The 21691-nt window shown below is 38.4% G+C and overlaps 1 protein-coding gene across 1 annotated transcript in view; it reads right to left on the reverse strand.

Moving 5' to 3' along the window:
• Window positions 1-21384, reverse strand: part of uqcrc1 (ubiquinol-cytochrome c reductase core protein 1) — a 31431-nt gene extending 10047 nt beyond the window's left edge. The window contains exons 1-6 of the mRNA XM_055212940.2: window positions 21226-21384; window positions 12415-12555; window positions 11989-12075; window positions 9508-9637; window positions 6086-6284; window positions 2696-2775 (exon numbers count right to left, since the gene is read on the reverse strand). Of these exons, the coding sequence (XP_055068915.1) occupies window positions 2696-2775; window positions 6086-6284; window positions 9508-9637; window positions 11989-12075; window positions 12415-12555; window positions 21226-21279 (691 nt within the window). The 5' untranslated portion in view covers window positions 21280-21384. The remainder of the gene's footprint in view (window positions 1-2695; window positions 2776-6085; window positions 6285-9507; window positions 9638-11988; window positions 12076-12414; window positions 12556-21225) is intronic.
• Between the last annotated feature and the right edge of the window lie 307 nt (window positions 21385-21691).

Consider the following 21691-nt stretch of genomic DNA (forward strand, 5'->3'; position numbering starts at 1 on the left):
CATCATTTACTTCCGAATGCATCGCAAGCTGCATCAGCAGTGTAGCACAACTCAACAGTGTTACAGAAATTTTTATTTTTATTATTATATAGTAGTACACAAACATAATTCAGGGTTTGTTCTGATCACAGTCATAGCTCTAATAATACAGTATATGAATATAAACCCTGAACGAGCAACTCGAATCAAACTTGTGTACAATTCGTCGTACAAATATTACTAAAGGTAGAAAAGTGATTTAGTTAAGAGCAGTGAGAGATTTTCTCAACGCTGTTTGATTAACAAGATTGACAGACAGGAGTAAAACTAGGTAACTTCCCCTTTTAGACTGAAGTCTGGATCTAATATACTGTTAACACGTGCATTTTCTGTTTTAGTTGTTTACATTCTCTTAAGACCTAAATGTTCGTGTTTATGAGGATACTTGCAAAAGATGGGAATTTTGACGCGTGTATGCATTTTAGGCTAATACAACGGCAAAATACTCACGAGCTTAATGAGAAGCGGATACGCGGCTTGCACGCTCCACTTAAACAGAAACGGTATAACGCATATAGCACTGCTGTTTGTGTTTCAACGGCTTAAAATCACTTAACTTAAAACTGCGGTGCGTGAACAAATGTTAAGCTTTATGACCACGCGCACAGCAACGTGACGTGGGCGCGTAACCTCAAATGAGAAAATACTACGAGTTAAGTGTGTGCACTCAATCTGCAGACTGCTTAAACTTCGGCAGCAAATGAGGTGGCTATAAATTGTAAAGCATAACCCGCCAAACTGGCTAGTAATTTGACATCGTGTCCACAATAGCTGGGCATGATTTTCATAATTTCATTTACTGCTACCATGTCGCAGACCCCCCTCACCCCTCATTTTCAAAAACTCATCGGATCTAGACGAATCACAAGAATGACCTATTTTGGATCAAAAACTGAGAATTTCGCCGAAAGGTGACAAGTTTGCACCCCTGATAATGGTTTAATCAGATTCAATGGATTGTGACCTGGAGATCAGCTGAAAGGATTCCAAAATGGTGAAAATCAAATGTTTAACTCTAGGGGAGCTGAAAAATTAGCTTTTTTTTAAGTGTCCCTTAAAGGCCCAGTAGCACCAACTACACAGCTTTACAAAACAATTGTAATAGCGGTTTATAGCATTTAAAATGTAAAAAAAAATTCTGTTGTACATTTATTTTGTTTTCATGCACTTTGTCCAACCACAAAGTGCTGAAACCCTATTGCATAAGAAAGGATTAGTTTCTATTTTTTCTGTCCTAAAAGTGTCTGGGCATCAAAACACACAAGTCAGATATAGACAGGGCTTGACATTAACACCCACCAACGCACCAAATGCAGGTAGATTTCTGCTGTGGCGGGTAAGACAGCCACTCCCACTAGCCATATCGTCGAGCACCACGTAGGTATTATTTACCATAGAGAGCTCGATTACAAATGTAATTGCAAATGCATGGGATGCAGTCTGAGGGCGCACACGCACATTTCGGGCGAGGGAAAAGTTTTGCGACTGCACTGAAGACACAAGTGTGTGCAAACTCTCTGGGTGAGAGCGAAGGAATATTTTCAAGCACAGCTGAGAGCACGGGTCCAGTTTGTGCAAAGGTAAATAAAATCCTTTATGAGAAAGGTTTGCTCTCGCCAATCATAATTTGTTTTTGTACTTTTACAACATATTATAAAAAATACAACATATTTCTGTTTACCAAGTTTGATGTTTATATTCTGCAGTGCACTAGGTTGGGACAAAAAATATATTCTTAGATGCATCACGATGCGAACCTTGCCGATTCTGAATCGATTCACAAAAGTGAATAATCGATTCTAAAATGTTAGTTTACAAAATAATAACGCGACGTTATCAGAACCAAAAGGTGGAACTCAACTGGGAGAGCGTTGCTGCACACAGCGGAGTTTACACGAGCAGAAGAAAAAGAAATATAATCTAGAATAGCCCTGTTTGACTGTTTGAAGAAAACAGATACACTTTGGGATAATCTTTCTCTGCCTTTTCTCTGTTCAGTGAGTGGCAGGGAAAAACAGCGCATTTCATTTAATGACTCTTCTGACTGTGCTAATAACATTTCCCTAAACCATCCGCTGACTGTTTGGATATTAGAACATAGAATATACTTCTGTAAAAATATGCACATAGTTTGTTACCCAGACACTGGGTGTGCTGCATTAGATGAATACAGTAAACTGCCAATCACTGTGTATAACGTTAATGATTATGCTAGATGCTTAACGTTAGTCAGTTCGTGGAAGTTAATGCCGTTAATGAAACATATAGAATTAATGTCACTCTTTATAACTATGTTTTACTGGTTTTAATGTCTTACAACAGAAACAAAACATACATGTTTATAAGAATGACATTTTTGATCACTTGGTTGCATTAAAGTACAGTATATGACAGTTCAGAGAATAGTAGCAAAAGCGCAAACACTAACCTGGCTTTGAGAGCAAATGTGACGTAATGACGTCTCAAATATGCAAGTTACTACGTCAAGAATCGATTCTTAATCGATTCATTAGGGTCCAAGCGATTCCCACCCCTAACATTAAACTTCACTTGCTATATCTAAACTTCTATGCTGGTTAATAGGCAAAAATTATAAATCAGTTGTCCTCCTAATTAAAACATTACTGTCTTTTTGATAAAAGTATAATAGCAGTACCTCCAGCTGCAGCTAACACCATTCGAGGAGCTTTATAATGGCTATTGATGTATTCCACCAGATCCTGACGAGTCAGAGTTCTTCATATTGTAAAAAGCAAAGACAAAGACAAAAAGATTAGGTTAATGTCTCTAGTTACATAATTCTTTGGATTACATAATGCACATAGAAAATAAAAAGGCTGCATTCCTAAATCTAGTAATAATTCATATTATTACTTTTGTTATTTTTATCACAATGTAAAAAAGCAAAAACATTTACTTAAAAACATTAATACGAACAGTGAGCACTACCTGAACAGAAAAAGACTTGGCATAAACAAAAAGCGTGAACCATCTAAAACTATTCTATGCTATTCTATGTCAGTGATTCCCAACCGGGGGTACACATACCCCAGGGGGTACGTGAAGAGTTTCCAGGGGGTACGCGAAAAGATTTACATTTTGCTTTGATCTCATTTACTTTTAATAAAAATGTCTTTCGTTTGTCCAGTCATTGACCTACGATTGATTTTTGTGAGGAAAGCATTGTAAAAAGGACAACTTTGTAATTTTAATCTCATCATTAATATAATTAGCCGTCAAGAGTAAATGCGCTGCATGATCCAAAACGCAATAGCGATGTCCAACTCAAGAACGATCTGACTATTTTTAATGAACCTGAATAGTTTCTAAAGACACAAAGTTTATTAACTATAATTAAAGTTTAAATAATGTTATAATATTCATTCCCGCTGCCATTGCATTTTCAAATTATGCAAAAATTGTTTTTGGCTAACATATTTTGTCCCGTATGATGTCTTTTGTATTTATAGAGAATGCCTTAACACATTTTGTTTCTCTTTATATTTGAACAGAATAATTTAACTTATTTGCACACTTTAATTATCAGTAACTTAAATTAAAATTTTAGTAAATTTAGGGCTATATATACTATACTATATATTTATTTTAAAGTATGTTCCTCTGGCAAAATGTAATACTCTCCTCGCATTAATGTTAATGTAGGAAAAGTTCCACAAATGCATATGCAATAAGGTCGCAAAAATAACACCTTTTCAGAGCTAAATATCTATTGCGTGTCTTTGGTAAGTTCAGTCATTATTTAATGGCAAAATTATGGTTTGCGCAAGCTGTTAGTAAATCTGGCCCTTAAAAGGGTCATATGATGAATTTTGTAATTTGTAAAATAAGTATTTGGCGTTCCCAGAGTCCATATGTGAAGTTTTATCTCAAAACACCCTACAGATAATTAATTATAGCATGTCAAAATTGCCATTTTGTAGGCCTGATCAAAATGTGCCGTTTTTGAGAGCGTCTTTTAAAATGCAAATGAGATGATAAAATGCAAACACTGATCGCAATGGTAGTGGTTTGTTGAAATAAACATGCTTCATCAGTCAGTGCTTTTTACTTTAATGTTTAAAATGAATTAATTAATTAAAATTACTAATTATTTGTTTCGATGAAGGGGTACTTGAGCCTTACTGATAGGGCTGTGGGGGTACTTAGGGCTAAAAAGGTTGGGAACCACTGTTCTATGTAAACCAGGCTGCTGTTGCAACCTTGCTGGAAAAGAGCTCAAGTATTTGTAAGAGTAACTGTGACATTGCAAAGAAACAAACAAATACAGTATTCAGAGCTGCTGCAAATGGGTGCAGTAAGCAGACCTTTAATGGTAGTGCCCCCCCAGTTAAAAAAAAACAACAAAATCACACCCCACTATAGTATGTGTGAGAATACAACTTTATTTAAATGCTATTGTTATCATTTATATATTGGTTGCTGATTGCCGTTCAAACAAAGTGCTGAAAATCTTCCTTTGCGAAATGTGTAACGTTTTAAACAGAGGTAAAGATCAAAAAACAATGCGTTAGGAAAATTAATAACGGCTTTATTTTAATAGATGTGTAAAACCATATTTAGTTGCAAATTACTTTCAATGTTTAACGAGTTTGCCTGCCCATTTAGTCTTAATAATAATAATAATTAACGGTAACTTGACTTGCTGTTCTCGAAGGCAGCTTGAACCTTGGGTCGGACTCGAGCCCCAAGTTCAAGTAACAGAACAGAAGAAAAAATAAGAAGCAAAGAAGAATATGAGAAGGAGGAGGGATGCCAGAAGAATTGCGGCTATGCACGGAGGCACGGATCGAGACTCCCGTTTACCATATGCTTTTAATAATGATTGACACAGGACTGTTTAGGTTCCTTTCAAATCTACCTAAAAGTGTATTCGTTAAAATATTACTGCAGCAAAAAAGTTTATTTTTATCATATTTTGTAGTTGTTAAAGCCTGCAATTAGGCTACTTTTCAGTCATTTGCGATGTCACGAAGTTGAACGTCTTCACGCATTTACATGCGAGGTAAATTCGCAAATGATTCATGAAGTCATACCTCTGCAATTATTTGATCGATTGTGTTTTAGAAGTATGCTCAAATTCTAATGACAGTATGTAATCACCGATGCGCTGGTAGAGAGAGAGAGAGAGCGGCCCAGTAGAAAAGTTGAAGCTTAAAGGACAAAAGATTAAACTATTACGTTGCTATTATATGCATTTTTCAGGACGTTTTTGCGACCCGTTGGCAACTTGTCCACTTGACCCGGTACTGGGTTGCGACCCTGTGGTTGGGGACCTCTGGTTTAAGGTACTTTAAAATTGTTAATATGACTCATATACAGTCTCTTTGAGGGTATGATCAAGTATTTTCAATTGTCTAGTCTTTATTAGGCAAACAAAAATCACAAAGATGAAACAACGAATCACAATAGCCACAGAATCGCAATATGTATTGAATCGGCACACAAGTATCGGGATAGTATTGAATCGCCAACCTGCATATGCAACCCAAGGAGGCTGCAGCATTTCAATTGAGAAATGGCAACACTCATACTCTCTCCTCATTCACGGATTCACTCACACTTGTTTGCCCGGAAGACCTAAGGTTTAACAGAGTCATGTGGGGGGGATGATACCGCAATACCACAAAATTTATAATACAGTTAAATCCCTACTAAATATACAGTGTATATAACAGTTTACTAAGTTTACTATTACTATTTAAGGTCATGTTCCAGACATCATAAGAGTCTGTGCGTCAATTAAGGAAGAACTTTAAAATATTATTTAAATAAAATATTACATTTATTGGCACTGGTGCATAAATATAGCTTTTTACACAGTTGTCATTTAATTTATACAAGATCTAATAAAATTTAAGGAGCTCAGATTTTAGTTCAAAGTCACACCAAGTTAAGATTTTTCATAATTGGAGAAATTATTGAAAAACAATAGATACTTTTCCTATTTGAGAAGAAATATTGTAATTTCAATAAAATATTAAACTGAATTTTATTTAGCAGCTAGACCTTGTGGCTGTGTGCTTACCTGGCATTATCAGAGGGACCAAGAACACTTTGGCCTAAAGAAGTACCCTGAAATGCTGTAGCATGGAGAAGATCCAGACAAACATCCTGCATGCTACTTCCCACCTCCTCCAGCTCTCGAAGCACCACACCCCTCTGCGGCTCTATCTCAGCCTCACTCAAAGATGAACTCTGCACCACATCTGACATCAGCTCCACCGCTAGAGGGAATACAATAACAGGCATGTGATTGTCCAAGGACAAAAAAAGGAAGGAACCCAACACCACCCCACCAGCACGCAAAAACAAAATGCACACAATAACACACATGTACACAAAAAATACATTATAACGATTATAATTATTTAATTCTGATGGGCAAGTCAGATTATACATTTAAAATGTGAGCTAGTAAGCAGTACAATGTTTATATGTTGATAAATGTGCAAAGCTGTAACAAGTGACAACCCCTTTTTATTTTACATCTGCAATAATATAATTTGGTTTAGTTTCTCTTTAGTTTCTGTTTATTTCTGTCTAACTTTTAAAAAACATCCGCATTACTAGTGAAGCAAACACAAGCACATCTGGCAGGCTCAATAATAAATGTCACGCCAAGACGTCATCGCGGCCGCTGTTAGTTAGAGCTGTCACAATGATTAAATAATCGTCTCATCAAGTGTTTGACCTCATCGCGATGATTTCAGATCACCGCAATAATGGACATCTCTCTAAAAAAACACAAGGGGGAGCTGCAGCGCCTGTATAAACGAGACAGTATCAGATTACTTTTAAAAATTTGTTATGTGTATAAATATTTACTGCCAGACAAACCTTGCAAAAAAATGTATTTAAGTAATCAAAACAATCTGTGAAAGATCGTTTGGGGGGAGGGGGGGTCGAATCCAAATCACGATCTTTTAACGATTAATCGTGCAGCTCTAGTGGCCATGTCCACATGCACGCTGCATAAAGTCGAGCACATCTGAAGTTAAAATCATCTCTTTACCGAAGTTGTTTAAAACAGCTTACCATCTATTTGCCGAACTGCCCATGTCTTTCGCACATTCACAATGAAGCCTGTGTCTAAACATTACTGCTGTTCAAGACGTAAGTTGCGACTATTCCCCAGTTCAGTTCCGTTTGAAGTCACCTAATGCAATGTTGTCTGGTCACGAGCAACTGTGCGACTGTCAGCATTTGGCACAGAGGTAAAAACAACAAAATACAGACCGTGGATATGTCATAACCCATCATTGTTTACAAATACACTACTGAGCTTACAGCGAGCATGGCCGGACTTACCATTGGGCTTGAGCCCAGGGGCCCCGGCCAATAGGGGCCTCGGATCCGTGCTTGCTTGCGTTCGTTTGATCGTTTTAAATTGGAGTCATGAATGAGCTTTACATATAACGAGAAAAAGCACATTGAACAAAGGAAGCGCTCAGTATGAAAAAGTTTACTAGAGTGGGCTATGGTCTTGTAACTCTGTTTTTGTATGTATGTTATCTAATGTGACACGCATGTATACCCACAAGGAATGGTCAAGGATTTCCGTATACCCATTTAAAAAAGTGTGACAAACCTTTGACACTTTCATTCATAAATTGACATCTGAATCACTCACCATTCGCATGCTCTACTTGCTACTTTGGCGGGTTGAAGTATTTAGCGCATTTGACTTCATGCGGCAGTGCACGATCCGATAATCATATGAAATCAAATTATCACGGCGCAAAAGTGACTGTAAAGCAGACGGGTGTATTCATGTGGTTCAACAACAGCCAGAAGTATGACATCAGAGTACCACGAGAGCGATTCGAGAAATCACACGGGGAAGTCTGCTTTCTAATCGCTCGCGCGGTACTTTGACATCACCAAGCGGTCTGCGTAGCGCCAAATGAAATTCAATCTGCTCGCAGTCTGCAGATCAAACGACACTGTAACCAAACAGTTTCTGTGGAGAAGTGAACGAGTGGAGCATAGCTACGAAACATAACACAATCCGGAGAGTTAACAATGCACATATGATTATGTCAACATTTAAATCATCAGTCCAGTTTATTACTTCATCTGGAGGTGAGGATGCACTAAATCATGGCCATGTTGATGTCCTGATGGTTTTTGATATAATCCACTAGCTAGCCTACCTGTAGTTTCTCTTTCAGCATGTTTCCTTGTGCTTAACAGAATCAGAGTTTAAACTTCTGAAAAGTGTACATTTTTATATCTACCTTCAAGGTTTTAATGTATTATGTTCATATCAGATGCAAAAATTAATCAATGATCATTTTATCCACTTTGGTTTTTGGTGTCTATTGCATGATGGTCATAATTATTAACATCCTAAAATATTTTCTTTTTCATTCTTAAACACTGCACCACTTGTAGGCTATATGCAAAAAATACACTTGTTGATCACATTTACACATTACATTATATGGTGTGTAATAAGGTGAATGTTTATCAAGACTTAATATTCTTTTCTTAAGCTAAGTCTAACACAAGGATTTTAAATGTTGTTATGGGGTATTTTTTAATGTGCATGATTAATTTGGATTTGTGACATCCCTAAAAATACATGATTTAATTTTAGACTGGGTTTATGTTCTGCTTTAGAGATATAAGGGCAGTTTCCTAGTCAGGTCTTATCCTAGTCCAAGATTAAAATGCATGTTTGATCTGTCTTAATTTAAACACATCTTGCACTGATATATCTTAACATATATCATTGCCATTGTTTTGTCTCAAGACGCACACGAGTAATGTTTTTTGTAAGGTTTGTTTGTAAAAAAGTACTTGAATGCCATAATATAACCTAGCAATAGGCCTAGTGCTGGATTAATCTAAACCCTGTCGGGAAACTTCCCTAAAATATAGTTCTATGATATATTTTTTATTTTAGGTTGTTTACTGTATGTGCACTCTCAGAAGATAATTTACACAAGCTGTCACTGGGGTGATACCCTTTCAAATAGTACATCTTTGTACCTAAATATAATGGGTACAAATGTACCTATATCTGTACCTAAATGGTAAATATTAGGACACATTTAAAGGGTACCGTCCCAGTGACAGCTTTTGTTCTGAGAGTGTAGGGCCCAAAAATTATTCAAGCCCAGGGGCCTCCACCCTGGTAAGTCCTGCCCTGACAGAGAGGTAACTTCCGCTTTCTTACAGATTTTATATGGGAACCGATGTGTGAATGATATCTTACAGGTAAAAAGACAAAACGTCACGGTGTGTGTGTGAACAGCACATTTTTGTATTCACTAGTAAATTTATGGTAATTTAGCGAAATTACAGTGTGAAAGAGGCTATTTACTATCTGACAAATGCTTTTATCCAAAGTGATTAACACCGCATTGAAAGTACAATTTCTAGGTATGCATGTTGCTAGAAAAAAAGTTATGGTTAGTTTAGCATAGCTGTTGGCTCTCAAACCTTTGGGCAAGTCCTTGGCAAGGGCCTTCATGTAGAAAGCAGTATGCTCACGAGATGTGTATGCACTCAAGTGAGCTCCCATTGACTCGACTGCCTGTTCCAGAGCAGACTGTGGGCGCTTCTTTGTACCCTAGATGAGAGAAAAGTTTGGAACATGGTTCAGGCAATTTTCTCAACAGGAAACTTAAATTTAGCATTTCATACTGCTGTTCTGAAACACTAGCCCCGTATATCCTGCAGGGATGAAACTTCACAAATATACTAAAGTATACTGAGTTACATTCGAGCTGTTTTAAAGCATAAAGAGGTTACTGTCACAGGAAAAACTTTTACATATGCTATTATGATGCTCAAAGAAGAGTTTTAAAATGCTAAAATGATCAACTACAGGGGGACTGTAGAAATGTTCAACTTCTGCCGTGAGCAACGGCACTGACGCGCCGCCGGCGGATCCACAATTTTTACTTTCGCTTTTACATTCGAGATTGCACAAACTGTACAGGGAGCGACAGTATGGATTTGTCATTAACGCTCTGGATCTGTTGGGCACAATTTCCTCCTCCGTCCTGTCAGTCATTACTATCCTCACATGACAAGTGAAATCTCCCGCAGCACACAGTGGAGAACTATTTTTTTTTGTTTGTTTATTTAGCAAATATTGTGGTCAGTGGCCCTAGGCTTTGTATTGTTGGTAGAATTCGGCCTGTGGTAAAAACTAATTGAGGAACCGTGTGCTATGCCCTCAACGTCAAGTGGCATTTTCATTTCTGTGATTTCAGTTGATATTCAGTTTTGTCTCAATATTATACATTAAAAATAATGTTTTTTTACTACTAACATTAATTTGGAGCTGCCAAAAACTGCCCAAGGGCTAACAGGGATTTTGAAATTTTGCGAGCTCTGTCGCGAGATGGGGCAAGAAAGTAAGAAAGACTGAAACTACATCCAAATGTGTGTAATGCATTTACATGTTTGTTACAATACAGATAATTTCTTGTTTATGATAAACATGTATCTGTGTGTATCTCTTTATCAATGTTGCTGTGCATTAGCTCTCATCTGTATATCCATGATTTGCTAGGCATTACCTCTCATGTGTGTCTGTTTATACACGTTCATTGTATGTGATTTCTGTACGGTCTCCACTCTGCCTGTCTGTTGTTACTATAATGCCCTTTAATGTGTTTTCCTTGTACAGCAACCTTGAGCTTGGGACTTAACTGATATAAACATCCATTAATTAAACATTTTATTTAATTATGTTAACATTATGTATAACTTATATTATATAGACTAACGCCTTTGTTTTAAATAGTTTCACTGAGCACTTGCATTGAGCACTGCTGAACTTCAGCATGCCACATTAGTCGCTCTAAAAATAATCTTTATGTCTGTAACAAAGCTAAAAAATTTAACCCATGTGGTGGTGTTTGCATACGCTGTTATGAAGAAAAGGTATGTTTTTCTTTTGAAGTATTTCAGAAGTAAACTTGTGATTGGCATACCCATTTAAGCAGTAACTTAATAAATTATATTAAGCTTGTTTTCTTTGTACACTCATTGTGAAGCTTTAGTTTTATTTTAATGTTTCAGCACATTAAATACAATGTACATGTTCCTTTCTTACGTGGACCACGCAAATTCTCACAACTATTCTGTATGAAGCTCGCCTTACAAAGCCGTGCCCGTGCTGTGGGTAGCTGAATGTCCAGATAAAATTAGGGAAAGGCACGGGGGAGGCGTCAGAGGAGAGTGACTGGATGCGCCATAAACATAATGGGGCGGTTTCCCGGACCAGGATTAGCTTAATCCAGGACTAGGCCTTAGTTTAATTAGGACATATAACTAGTTTTAAACAACATGCCTTACTAAAAACATTACCTGTGTGCATCTTGAAGTAAAACAAAGGGCCCTGATGTATTTTAAGATCTGTAAGTCAAAGTTGTTTTCAGTTTGGAGAGCTCTAAAAAGTGTTTAAGTCTAGGACTAGTCTAATCCCTGTCCGGGAAACCGCCCCAATAGCTTGCGTGGTATAACATTTTTAAGTAATAAAAATAAAATGATGTACTAATCAGTTTTGCTGTGGCAACTTAAATTTATTTGGTCGCAGTCTAGAGCACTGATGTACTAAAAAAAAAACATCTAGTGTATGAATTTTATAAGTATTATTGTCCCAAATGGAAAAGTCAATGATAATCAATTTTTATCATACTTTTGATGTCAGTTTTATCTTTTTTTGTCCAACATAAGCTCAGAAACACGCAGGTGAACTTTGCTCTCACAGCAACAAAGGGTGCACCTCTTTTACTACGCATTTTTGTATTTCTCTTTTACTACGCATTTTTGTATTTCTTTTTTTAATATTCAATGTAGAACACCCTACTTCCGTTATTTATATTACAAAATAATTTTAAAATATGGGCAAAAGAACAGTCTATAAGTGTGCGATCTGAGATGCACCTATAGTATTATATTGAATACCTTGAAAGCCATGTGTTCCAGAAAAAATCCAGCGCCATTGTTCCTCTCAGACTCCCATCGACTCCCACAGTTAATCCAAAGGCCAACCTGCAAAATACAGACAAATGCGAAGAAAACAAATTATTTGCAGTATCCAAGAGTTTTAGTTATTATATAAACTTTTTAATTTTAAGCCATTCAGTTTCAGTTCATTTTTAAAAAAAAATCTTACAACTTTGTAGGCATGTTAACAATGAACCCCAGTTAATATGTAGAAAAATTTAGCCAATCTATATTATTATAGCCATGCCTGGACTCTTTACAAAAGTAACATGGTGATGGGGTGGGTTTAAAAACATAGGCCCAGATTCTTGAGAAAATGCACATATTTGAAAACACTTTAAAAAAATTATTAAAACAATTATTTCAAAATTAACAGATATTCACTGTGCATGTGGCTTGGTTGGTCGGTTCGGAGGCAATCCTCAAGCCATTGGGTAGGGTGGTAAGATGAGTTTCTGGAGCTCCCAGCAGGCTTTGAGCATAAGACACAGAGGCCTGTCCCCATCTCAAAGACGGCAGAAAAGGCTAAAATAAAGAGTAAGGTAGATATTTAAATTTTGTTTATTTGTTATAGGTAGGGTAACAGATTTGATCCTGAAACCTTTTTAGTTATGCTGGTTAAAAGTCTCCTCATATCCTGATAGCAATCCCTGTGTTAAGTTGTTTACATTTATTTGTAGAAATTTATGTAATCTGTGAAAGGCGTAGGATCAAAAAATGTTCAACCAATCATAAATTTTGGTCCGAACGGACGTTGGCTTTTATTTCTCTCAAACGTAAGCGTAATTTGAACGCCCACCGCGCAGCTAGTGTACGCAGAAACCATACGTCATTGGCGCGTTCACGTGCGCTCACCTCCTGTAAACAGGGAGAATGGCAAACTTTTCTGCTGAATTGACAACCTGCACAGGAACCACAAACCGAAACACATGTTTTATAACAACAACAGTGACAACTGCCTGAATCAGCAAAGAACAAAAACCCAAATTAACATCGGCAACTTTACTGCTTTACCACGAGATGCAAACAGCTGCAGGAGGCAAAGAGTCTGAAAGGGTTGTTGCACTGTTTATTTTGGTAAGGTAAGTACGCGATATGTTTGTATTGAGATGGATTCAGATATTCTACTTTGATTAAACATTGCGTTGCTTATGAAATTTGTGTTCGTTTACGGATTAGCGTAACGATATAGTTACTGACTTGCGTCTACACAACCGAAAGTGTGCTTAAACTTATTCTGATGTAAACCAGTTGTTTATGTTGGTTATTTTGGAAATGTTATTCACTTTGTACTGCAAAGTTTTCTCACTGGTGAATGAGACATTAGATGTGACCTTCTGATCTGTGTGTGTTCATGTGTTTTGAAAGAGGCGTGACTTTGGATGGCGAGTTGACTGGAGGGTGGGATCATGATTTCATTGCTAGGCAGCTACCGTTAGCATTTTTCAAAATGTGATACCCTACCTTTAGTAGTAGTATGTAAAATTTCTAAATAAATAAAATGTTGAAATTGAGATGTTTGGACCAATGTTTTAATAAATAAAATGAAATAAATGCTTTGTTATTAGACAGAGAGTAAAGTATTGAATAAAGGTACCGTTAGGTACCGGCACAGAATTATAATTGAATTACAAGATTTATAGCAGAGGGAGTCAGATTTAGATTTTTATCTGTTTGTATTTCCTATTTAAGAGAATCTAATATGCCATGTATCCTAACAAAAACTGACTCACAACATTAAAGTAAGGATGCTCCGATCGATCGGCCGCCGATCGTAATCGGCCAATAACGGCATTAAATGACGCGATCGGCACTCGCTAAATTTGCCGATCTCATGAGCCGATCTTTCTGTTTACTTTTGTCATCATAGCGTTCCTGTTGCGGCTGCAATTAGAGACCATTTTACACAGTGCAAGAATTTTGTAACCCGTTGCTCATGTGTGACGTGCAGATTTGGATTTCTCTCTCTGCCTTTACAGAGATATGCGTATTTTCTATGAGGACGCGCTCCGGTCCTCGGAACCATTTGTCTTCACATCTCTACCAAACGGCGTATACAACACATATCTATCGCGGACAATTGCATCCTCATGCCGAAAGTTTATTACTTGCATTCGTTTTAAAGTTTTGAAGGTTTAAACTTCCATTTTCCTCACAGCTGCTCTTGTTTGCGGACACCCGCCGCACGCATACACAGCAGCCGGTCTTCTTTGCAAGAATAAATATTTGTTGTGCTTATTTATTTGATTCTCTATTAAAACAATAATATACCTAATTTATAGTTAGTTTCATTTCTACATAGATTATAGATAAAAGATTCCCATTCCACTGCCATTCTGTGATCAGCACTGATCGGCGATCGGCAGATCATGATCTTAGTGATCGGTAATCGGCCCCAAAAATGCTGATCAGAGCATCTCTACATTAAAGATACGGCAGTATACTTAACCATGGCATGTGTACTTTTTCCCATGTGTGCACCAAACCCATCTTACTTTTTATAAAAAGCTTTTTTTAGAGCCCAACCAATTTTTTATTGTTGTGCCAATGCAATACAGATATTAGTAAGTAAAAAGTCAGATAATGGTATATGGCCGATATTCTTTGTGTGTATATTATAGTATAGTACACTTGAGCCCTTTTCACACAGACATTACGTAAAATACACAGGAAAGGCATCCGGGATTTTTCCGGGATCCTTAGTTTTTTTTGTTCATTCACACTGCCATGATTACCCGGCATCTGATGGTCACGTGACCTATTGAAAGTCCCGCCCTCTCTTCTACGCAGCGTCTGAAGTTTGCATATTATATATTATTTCTCTCTCCAATAACCACTCACGTGCTTTTTTGTTTATGATAAGATTATAAAGGAGCGCGTGACGCGCCGTTCTAATGCTGGTGAATGATCTCTGCTTCAGAGTGGATATTTGACGAGCTCCCTGATCTCGGCTTTAATACAGTTTTCAGACATTTCTCATCGTGATTGTTTATATGCATTTGAAACCCGCATTTTGAGGAGCTGAACGATATATCTTGTTGGGATGACGCGCGGGTATATTCCTTTATTATAGCTCAATGAGCATGTGACGCGATATTCTTTTATGCTGCTGAATGATCTCTGTTTCAACGCAGTAAGTAACGAGCTAACTTACCTGATATCTGCTTCAGTCCAGTTTGCTGACATTTCTCGTCGTGAATGTTGTTAATTCCTTCTTTTAAAGAGTTGAACCAACTTCATGTTGCCATGACACGCGCGTCCTCACTACGGCACGTGCGTCATTGTTTATGCATCTCATTTATCATTTCCTGATAACTGCATCAATATAGTTTGCAACATTTCTCGTGGTGAATGTTTATATGCATGTTATCTCTCGTTTTAAGGAGCTGAACCATAACTTTTGTTGTGATGATGCGTGCGTCCTCACTACGACATGCCCATTACGGCATTCTTTCGACTTCTTGTTCACACAGAGGGTTATCCGTGCATCTGACTAGGTCCTCTTTCCGGCAACGATCTTAGAAGATTAACGGGACAAGTTTGTGTTCACACAGACGCTTGTCTGGCAATTTTACAGGTATTTTCTGGAACGAAAGGTCTGTGTGAATGGGGTTATATACTACAGTTTACAGCTTTGGGGGGGTGGTTGGTTGTGTGTGTGTGTGTGTGTGTGGTTGTGTGTGTGTGGTTGTGTGTGTGTGTGTGTGGTTGTGTGTGTGTGTGTGGTTGTGTGTGTGTGTGTGGTTGTGTGTGTGTGTGTGTGTGTGTGTTTGTGTGTGTGGTTGTGTGGTTGTGTGTGGTTGTGTGGTTGTGTGTGTGTGTGGTTGTGTGTGTGTGTGTGTGGTTGTGTGTGTGTGTGTGTGGTTGTGTGTGTGTGTGTGTGTGTGTGTGGTTGTGTGTGTGTGTGTGGTTGTGTGTGTGTGTGTGGTTGTGTGTGTGTGTGGTTGTGTGTGTGTGTGGTTGTGTGTGTGTGTGGTTGTGTGTGTGTGTGGTTGTGTGTGTGTGTGGTTGTGTGTGTGTGTGGTTGTGTGTGTGTGTGGTTGTGTGTGTGTGTGGTTGTGTGTGGTTGTGTGTGTGTGTGTGGTTGTGTGTGTGTGTGGTTGTGTGTGTGTGTGGTTGTGTGTGTGTGTGGTTGTGTGTGTGTGTGGTTGTGTGTGTGTGTGGTTGTGTGTGGCCTACGACATAAACTGCTTATTATTAGTTAATGTTTATAATTGTTTGTGATGTGTTTGTAGGGCCCTATAATTTCCGCGATCACGGAATCGCGGACGGAATCGCGGAATTGGCTAATTAACACGGAATCTAGTATTAACGCGGAATTTTGCGGAATTTTACATATTTTGAATAAAATTATGTTTTTGTGTGGGAGACGAACGTATGTCTGGGGAAACGCAGACCGGGGGAAGTAAATCTGGGCGACACGCCCCCTCCCGTCGTTTCAGACCTCCTCCAAAACACTGAAACCATGGTGAAGCGGCTCTCCACGACTCTGCTTTCGTCAGCGAAAAAATTAAGAAATTCGACGAAAGGGCTTAGTTCCGAGCAGGTCTCACATGACTTTTATGTGACCGGAGAACTGTTATTTTGGAAGTTTAGTCAACACTCTGTTCACGGTGAGCGCAAAGATACATGCACTCTCTCATCCATGTTTGTCTCACTGTACCTCTCACGGTCATGCGCTCACGCATCTGTCCGAAGTGCGAACACAAATCCTCATGTATTTGTTCAGTTTTATGCATTTCAAGCGAGCTGAGGCAAACTAACTATCCCTCGCATTTAAAATATAATCATCTGCATCATGGCGGCGCTCTCTGTCTCTCTTTTGCTCGCACGTGCAAAGAGCTGCGTGCTCATGCTGTCCTAAGTCAGATCACTATCCTGTGTATGTTGGTAAAGTTATATGCATTTCAAGCGATTGTGTATAAAATATGGATCGCGTTCCGCTGGATTGATGTGTTTAAGGCACTTCTGACGGCACCACTGCGTTGACACCTTGTTGTAGCCTCCTGCAACAACACTAAAAAACAATGCATTGAATTGAGTTGTGTGTATGTGCGTGTGTAAATTCATCTTTTATAGTCATTAAAGGGAAATTCCGCCCTAAAACGGAATTTAGGGTGTTTTTTCGTTGTTAACGAGTCAAACTTTCATTTAAAAGCATATTTATGACTGAAGAGCAACATTTAAGATATTTAAGATGTTCGTTTTCTGGTAAACTGGCCTTTGAATGTGAGTGAATAGGGCATGTCGCATGAGTGCACAAAATCTCTATTTTTACAACACTAAGGCGGCTCGACACAACGTGATACTTTACTCGAAGTATCACGTGGGTCTCTACACATGAACGCGAGCATTGAGAACATTGTTTGTGTACACAGATTTTAGTAAAAGCGAAAAGTTTGGAACAACTTACCGTGCTGTTAAACTGCGTCCCGCCGCCATATTGCCAGTCATGAGCAATCGATCTCAGAATGCGACATAAGGAGGAAGGAGAGTAAAGATGGATAGCTCCTAAAGCATATGCTGCGTTCCAGAGCCCATCCAAACCAGTGGGATGTAGGACTTATCCTACCTCCAACTAGGAAAAGTGCACTGGAATGCCTGTCGAAGTGGAACCTCCTACCGGCGAACTCGGGGGAGTTCGACCTACCCCGACTTCAGAAAAAATAAGTCGGAGGACAATGGCGGCGCCCATAGATCGCGTCGTCGTGAGAGGAAATCTTCAAGGAATAGACTATAAATTGTACTTCTCTGCTTGTATGGTTGTTTTAGACACTGTAATTTTAACACAACTTGTTTTTTTATATTATGGCGTGAAATTATGTCGTTATTATCTGTTATCATGAAAATACGGTAAAAATATACCAAGTTACTTAGCGACATGCAGCGCTTTTATATAATGGCTCCAGAACACTTTGTAAAGATGATTAACTTGTTGTTTTACTGTAGTGTGAACTGCACAGTTCGGACCGACGTTTAAAAGTTATGTAGTCTGTACGAGCCTTAAGAAGACCGGTCGGTCGTCCATGTTGTCTGTTTACGTTCCACTTCAAATGTCTGGAACGCTTTGAAGTAGGAGCTAGGACACTTCAAGAAGGATAAATCCCACGTCCCACTGGTTTGGATGGGCTCTGGAACGCAGCAATAGTTCCATATAAATGCACGGATAATTTGTTGTTTTGTCTCAAGTGAAAAACAATATTGACCCTGTAGTTGAAAAAGTAGCGTCCTATGGAGTCCATTCAATCACATTCTGAAATCGATTGCTCATGACTGGCAATATGGCGGCGGGACGCAGTTTAACAGCACGGTAAGTTGTTCCAAACTTTTCGCTTTTACTAAAATCTGTGTACACAAACAATGTTCTCAATGCTCGCGTTCATGTGTAGAGACCCACGTGATACTTCGAGTAAAGTATCACGTTGTGTCGAGCCTTCTTAGTGTTGTAAAAATAGAGATTTTGTGCACTCATGCGACATGCCCTATTCACTCACATCCAAAGGCCAGTCCACCAGAAAACGAACATCTTAAACATCTCAAATGTTGCTCTTCAGTCACAAACATGCCCCCAAATGAAAGCTTGACTCGCCAACAACGAAAAAACACCCTAAATTCCGTTTTAGGGCGGAATTTCCCTTTAAGTAATCCTGTTATCCAGTTTTTCCCCCAAATCATTTACATTTTAATCATTAACATTAAAGGCACACTCTTTTTATGACTAAAATAAAAGTAAAGGGTAAAAAATATAATTGCCAAAAATTAAAACGGATAAAACGGAATTTGCAAAAATTAAAACGGAGAAAACGGAATTTGGGAAAAAATAAAACGGAATTTGGGAAAAAATAAAACGGATTTTATAGGGCCCTATGTTTGCGCATAGTGTTACTTTTATGTTTTAATTTTTTTTGTTAAATAAGCAAATAATTTCATAAGCTCATGTCTTATCTACTGCATAATAATATTTCCATAAAACGAAAACAATACTGAAAACATGTAATAGTAGTTTAATATGTTTATTATGGTTTGTTTAAACAACTTACAATGTGTTAAATGAGAAGCACAAGTTACTGCTGCTGTCGGATCACGTGAAGCTTGATGTGTCGCCATAAAAACTCAAACAAGTCGATTAAAAATTGCAGTTTAAAAAAACTCACAACATTTTAAACCATTACTATTGAACAAGAAGTCTTGGTTACCCCTGAGGAACAACATTAAACGATTGAATATATCTTCATATGATATATCAAGACACTGCTTAATTTCATCCTCATCGGCTTATACATGAAATTATGACCGTAATCATCATCGAAAACACCGGCTCCGGTTCAGTGACAGTACGTGCCGGAAGTCGCACCCATAATTTTGCGCAAAGCGGCATGAGGCAAAGGAATAGTGTGAATAGGAACATTTATATCACTGTTCTTCAAATTGTTTCAGGTATTTTCATCATAAAGAATATTTTGAATGAGTTTGTTTAACGGGTGTTGCTTTTTTAAATGCACGCACATTACAAACGACTCCGACTCATAATGATTTTAGATTTATAAGGACTTCCTACTGACCAAATGCCGTAGTACACGCACAAGCTGCGCATGAAACACAGAAACGGTTCAAAATCGATTATGAATCGATTTCAGGGGCATTTTAAATGGGACATACGATTAATCGTTGCAGCCCTCACAGCGATCACCGGTGATTGATTCTGTGCAGAATTTGCTCATCTCAAACAAGCCTATTAGTTTACCCAAACTAAGTTACTGGGTTGATCTTTGTCACATTTTCTAGGTTGATAGAAGCACTGGGGACCCAAATTAAGGAATAGTCTACTCATTTTCAATATTAAACTATGTTATTACCTTAACTAAGAATTGTTGATACATCCCTCTATCATCTGTGTGCGTGCACGTAAGCGCTGGAGCGCGCTGCGTCACTTCGATAGCATTTAGCTTAGCCCCATTCATTCAATGGTACCAATCAGAGATAAAGTTAGAAGTTTTCCTATTTAAGACGAGTAGTTATACGAGCAAGTTTGGTGGTACAAAATAAAACGTAGCGCTTTTCTAAGCGGATTTAAAAGAGGAACTATATTTTATGGCGTAATAGCACTTTTGGGAGTACTTCGACTTGCCTGAAAACTCCGCTCCCCTTCTCCCTCTAATAATGGGAGAGGGAGGGTGTTACTGCGCCGAGTTGAAGTACTCCCAAAAGTGCTATTACGCCATAAAATATAGTTCCTCTTTTGAATCCGCTTGGAAAAGCGCTACGTTTTGTTTTGTGCCACCAGGCTTGCTCGTGTGGCTGCTCGTCTTGGATGGGAGGGACGTTGATGTGTTTGGTCACTTCTGGCTTTGTCTCTGGATGGTGCCATTGAATGAATGGGGCTAAGCAAAATGCTATCAAAGTGTCGCAGCGCGCATCAGCGCCCACGTGCACGAACACAGATGACAGAGGGATGCATCAACTCTTCCCAGTCAAGGCAATAACACAGTTCAATACTGAAAATGAGTAGACTGTTCCTTTAACACTTATAGCACTTAAACATAGAAAGTCAGATTTTCATGATGTCCCCTTAAAAATTTAATAATTGAGAAAACGATCAAATGTGGTGAACAAATAAAAATTGTTTTCAACGATCAAATGTGGTGATCAAATAAACACTTATGACTTGACAAAGATACGCAAATTAACCAAATATGGCAAAGAGACATAACAGTTGGTATGCTGCTTTATCTAACGTTGCCTGTATTTTTGTTACAATCATCGACAAGAAAACCTTACTAAAAGACTTCTAGATTGGTAAATTATGGGACTATGGACCGCTACAAAGAGTAGGAAGTGAACATAATCTAGACAGACGAGTTCGCTCAATGACCTTGTCAGAGCAGGTACCTGGTTAACATAACCTTAACACTAAAAAGAAACAAGTCTGCAGTAGGTTAACTTACTTGAAAGACAAGTGCTCTATTTACAGATTTTACGTTCCTCGTCTGCTGATTTTCAACCCTTACATTCAAACAAAAAATCATAACCTTTAGATTATTTGCGCGAATACTCCAGCACTCTGCAATGCCAGTAAGGGTCACATGCCATCATGTCGATCGCCTTCATTTCTAGGTAATTTACGTAATTAAATAAAAAAGATCTGTATCTGTAAAATAATTCAGGATATTTCATAGGTGTCTGTAAGTTACTTACATTACGAACTTGAGCAACGACTGCTTTCCTGACTCCCCACAAAGATGCAGCCATCTTGAGTGAAGTGAACAATGTGCACTGAATGCGTCATCATCACATGTAAAGATTACGCTGCTTCCTTTGAAATTTTACGGCGGTCGGCAGCAGGGGCGCTGTCGGTAGGCGCTCCTCCACATTTTAACTTTGTCCCAAATCAAGGGTTGCGACCTTCTAAGCATCCCACCTTAAAAGGGGAGCACTCGGTCTTTCAAGGTAGCAGCCTCAGAAGTCCGTGAAGAGAACTGGAATGAGACGACAGCTTATTTTTCACTCCTCCCCTCACTGCAGCCGTCTGCTTACAGCTGCGTCCGAAACCGCTCCCTCGTTCACTATTCCCTATATAGCTAATGACAATTGAGTCCACTGTATGTGGAAGAATGGAACGAAAATGAGTGAGGCGGCGTCCAAATAACCACATTGCGGTCTT

The sequence above is a fragment of the Misgurnus anguillicaudatus genome, chromosome 8 (assembly GCF_027580225.2).
Source record: "Misgurnus anguillicaudatus chromosome 8, ASM2758022v2, whole genome shotgun sequence".
In the NCBI taxonomy this organism is placed as follows: Eukaryota; Metazoa; Chordata; class Actinopteri; order Cypriniformes; family Cobitidae; genus Misgurnus; species Misgurnus anguillicaudatus.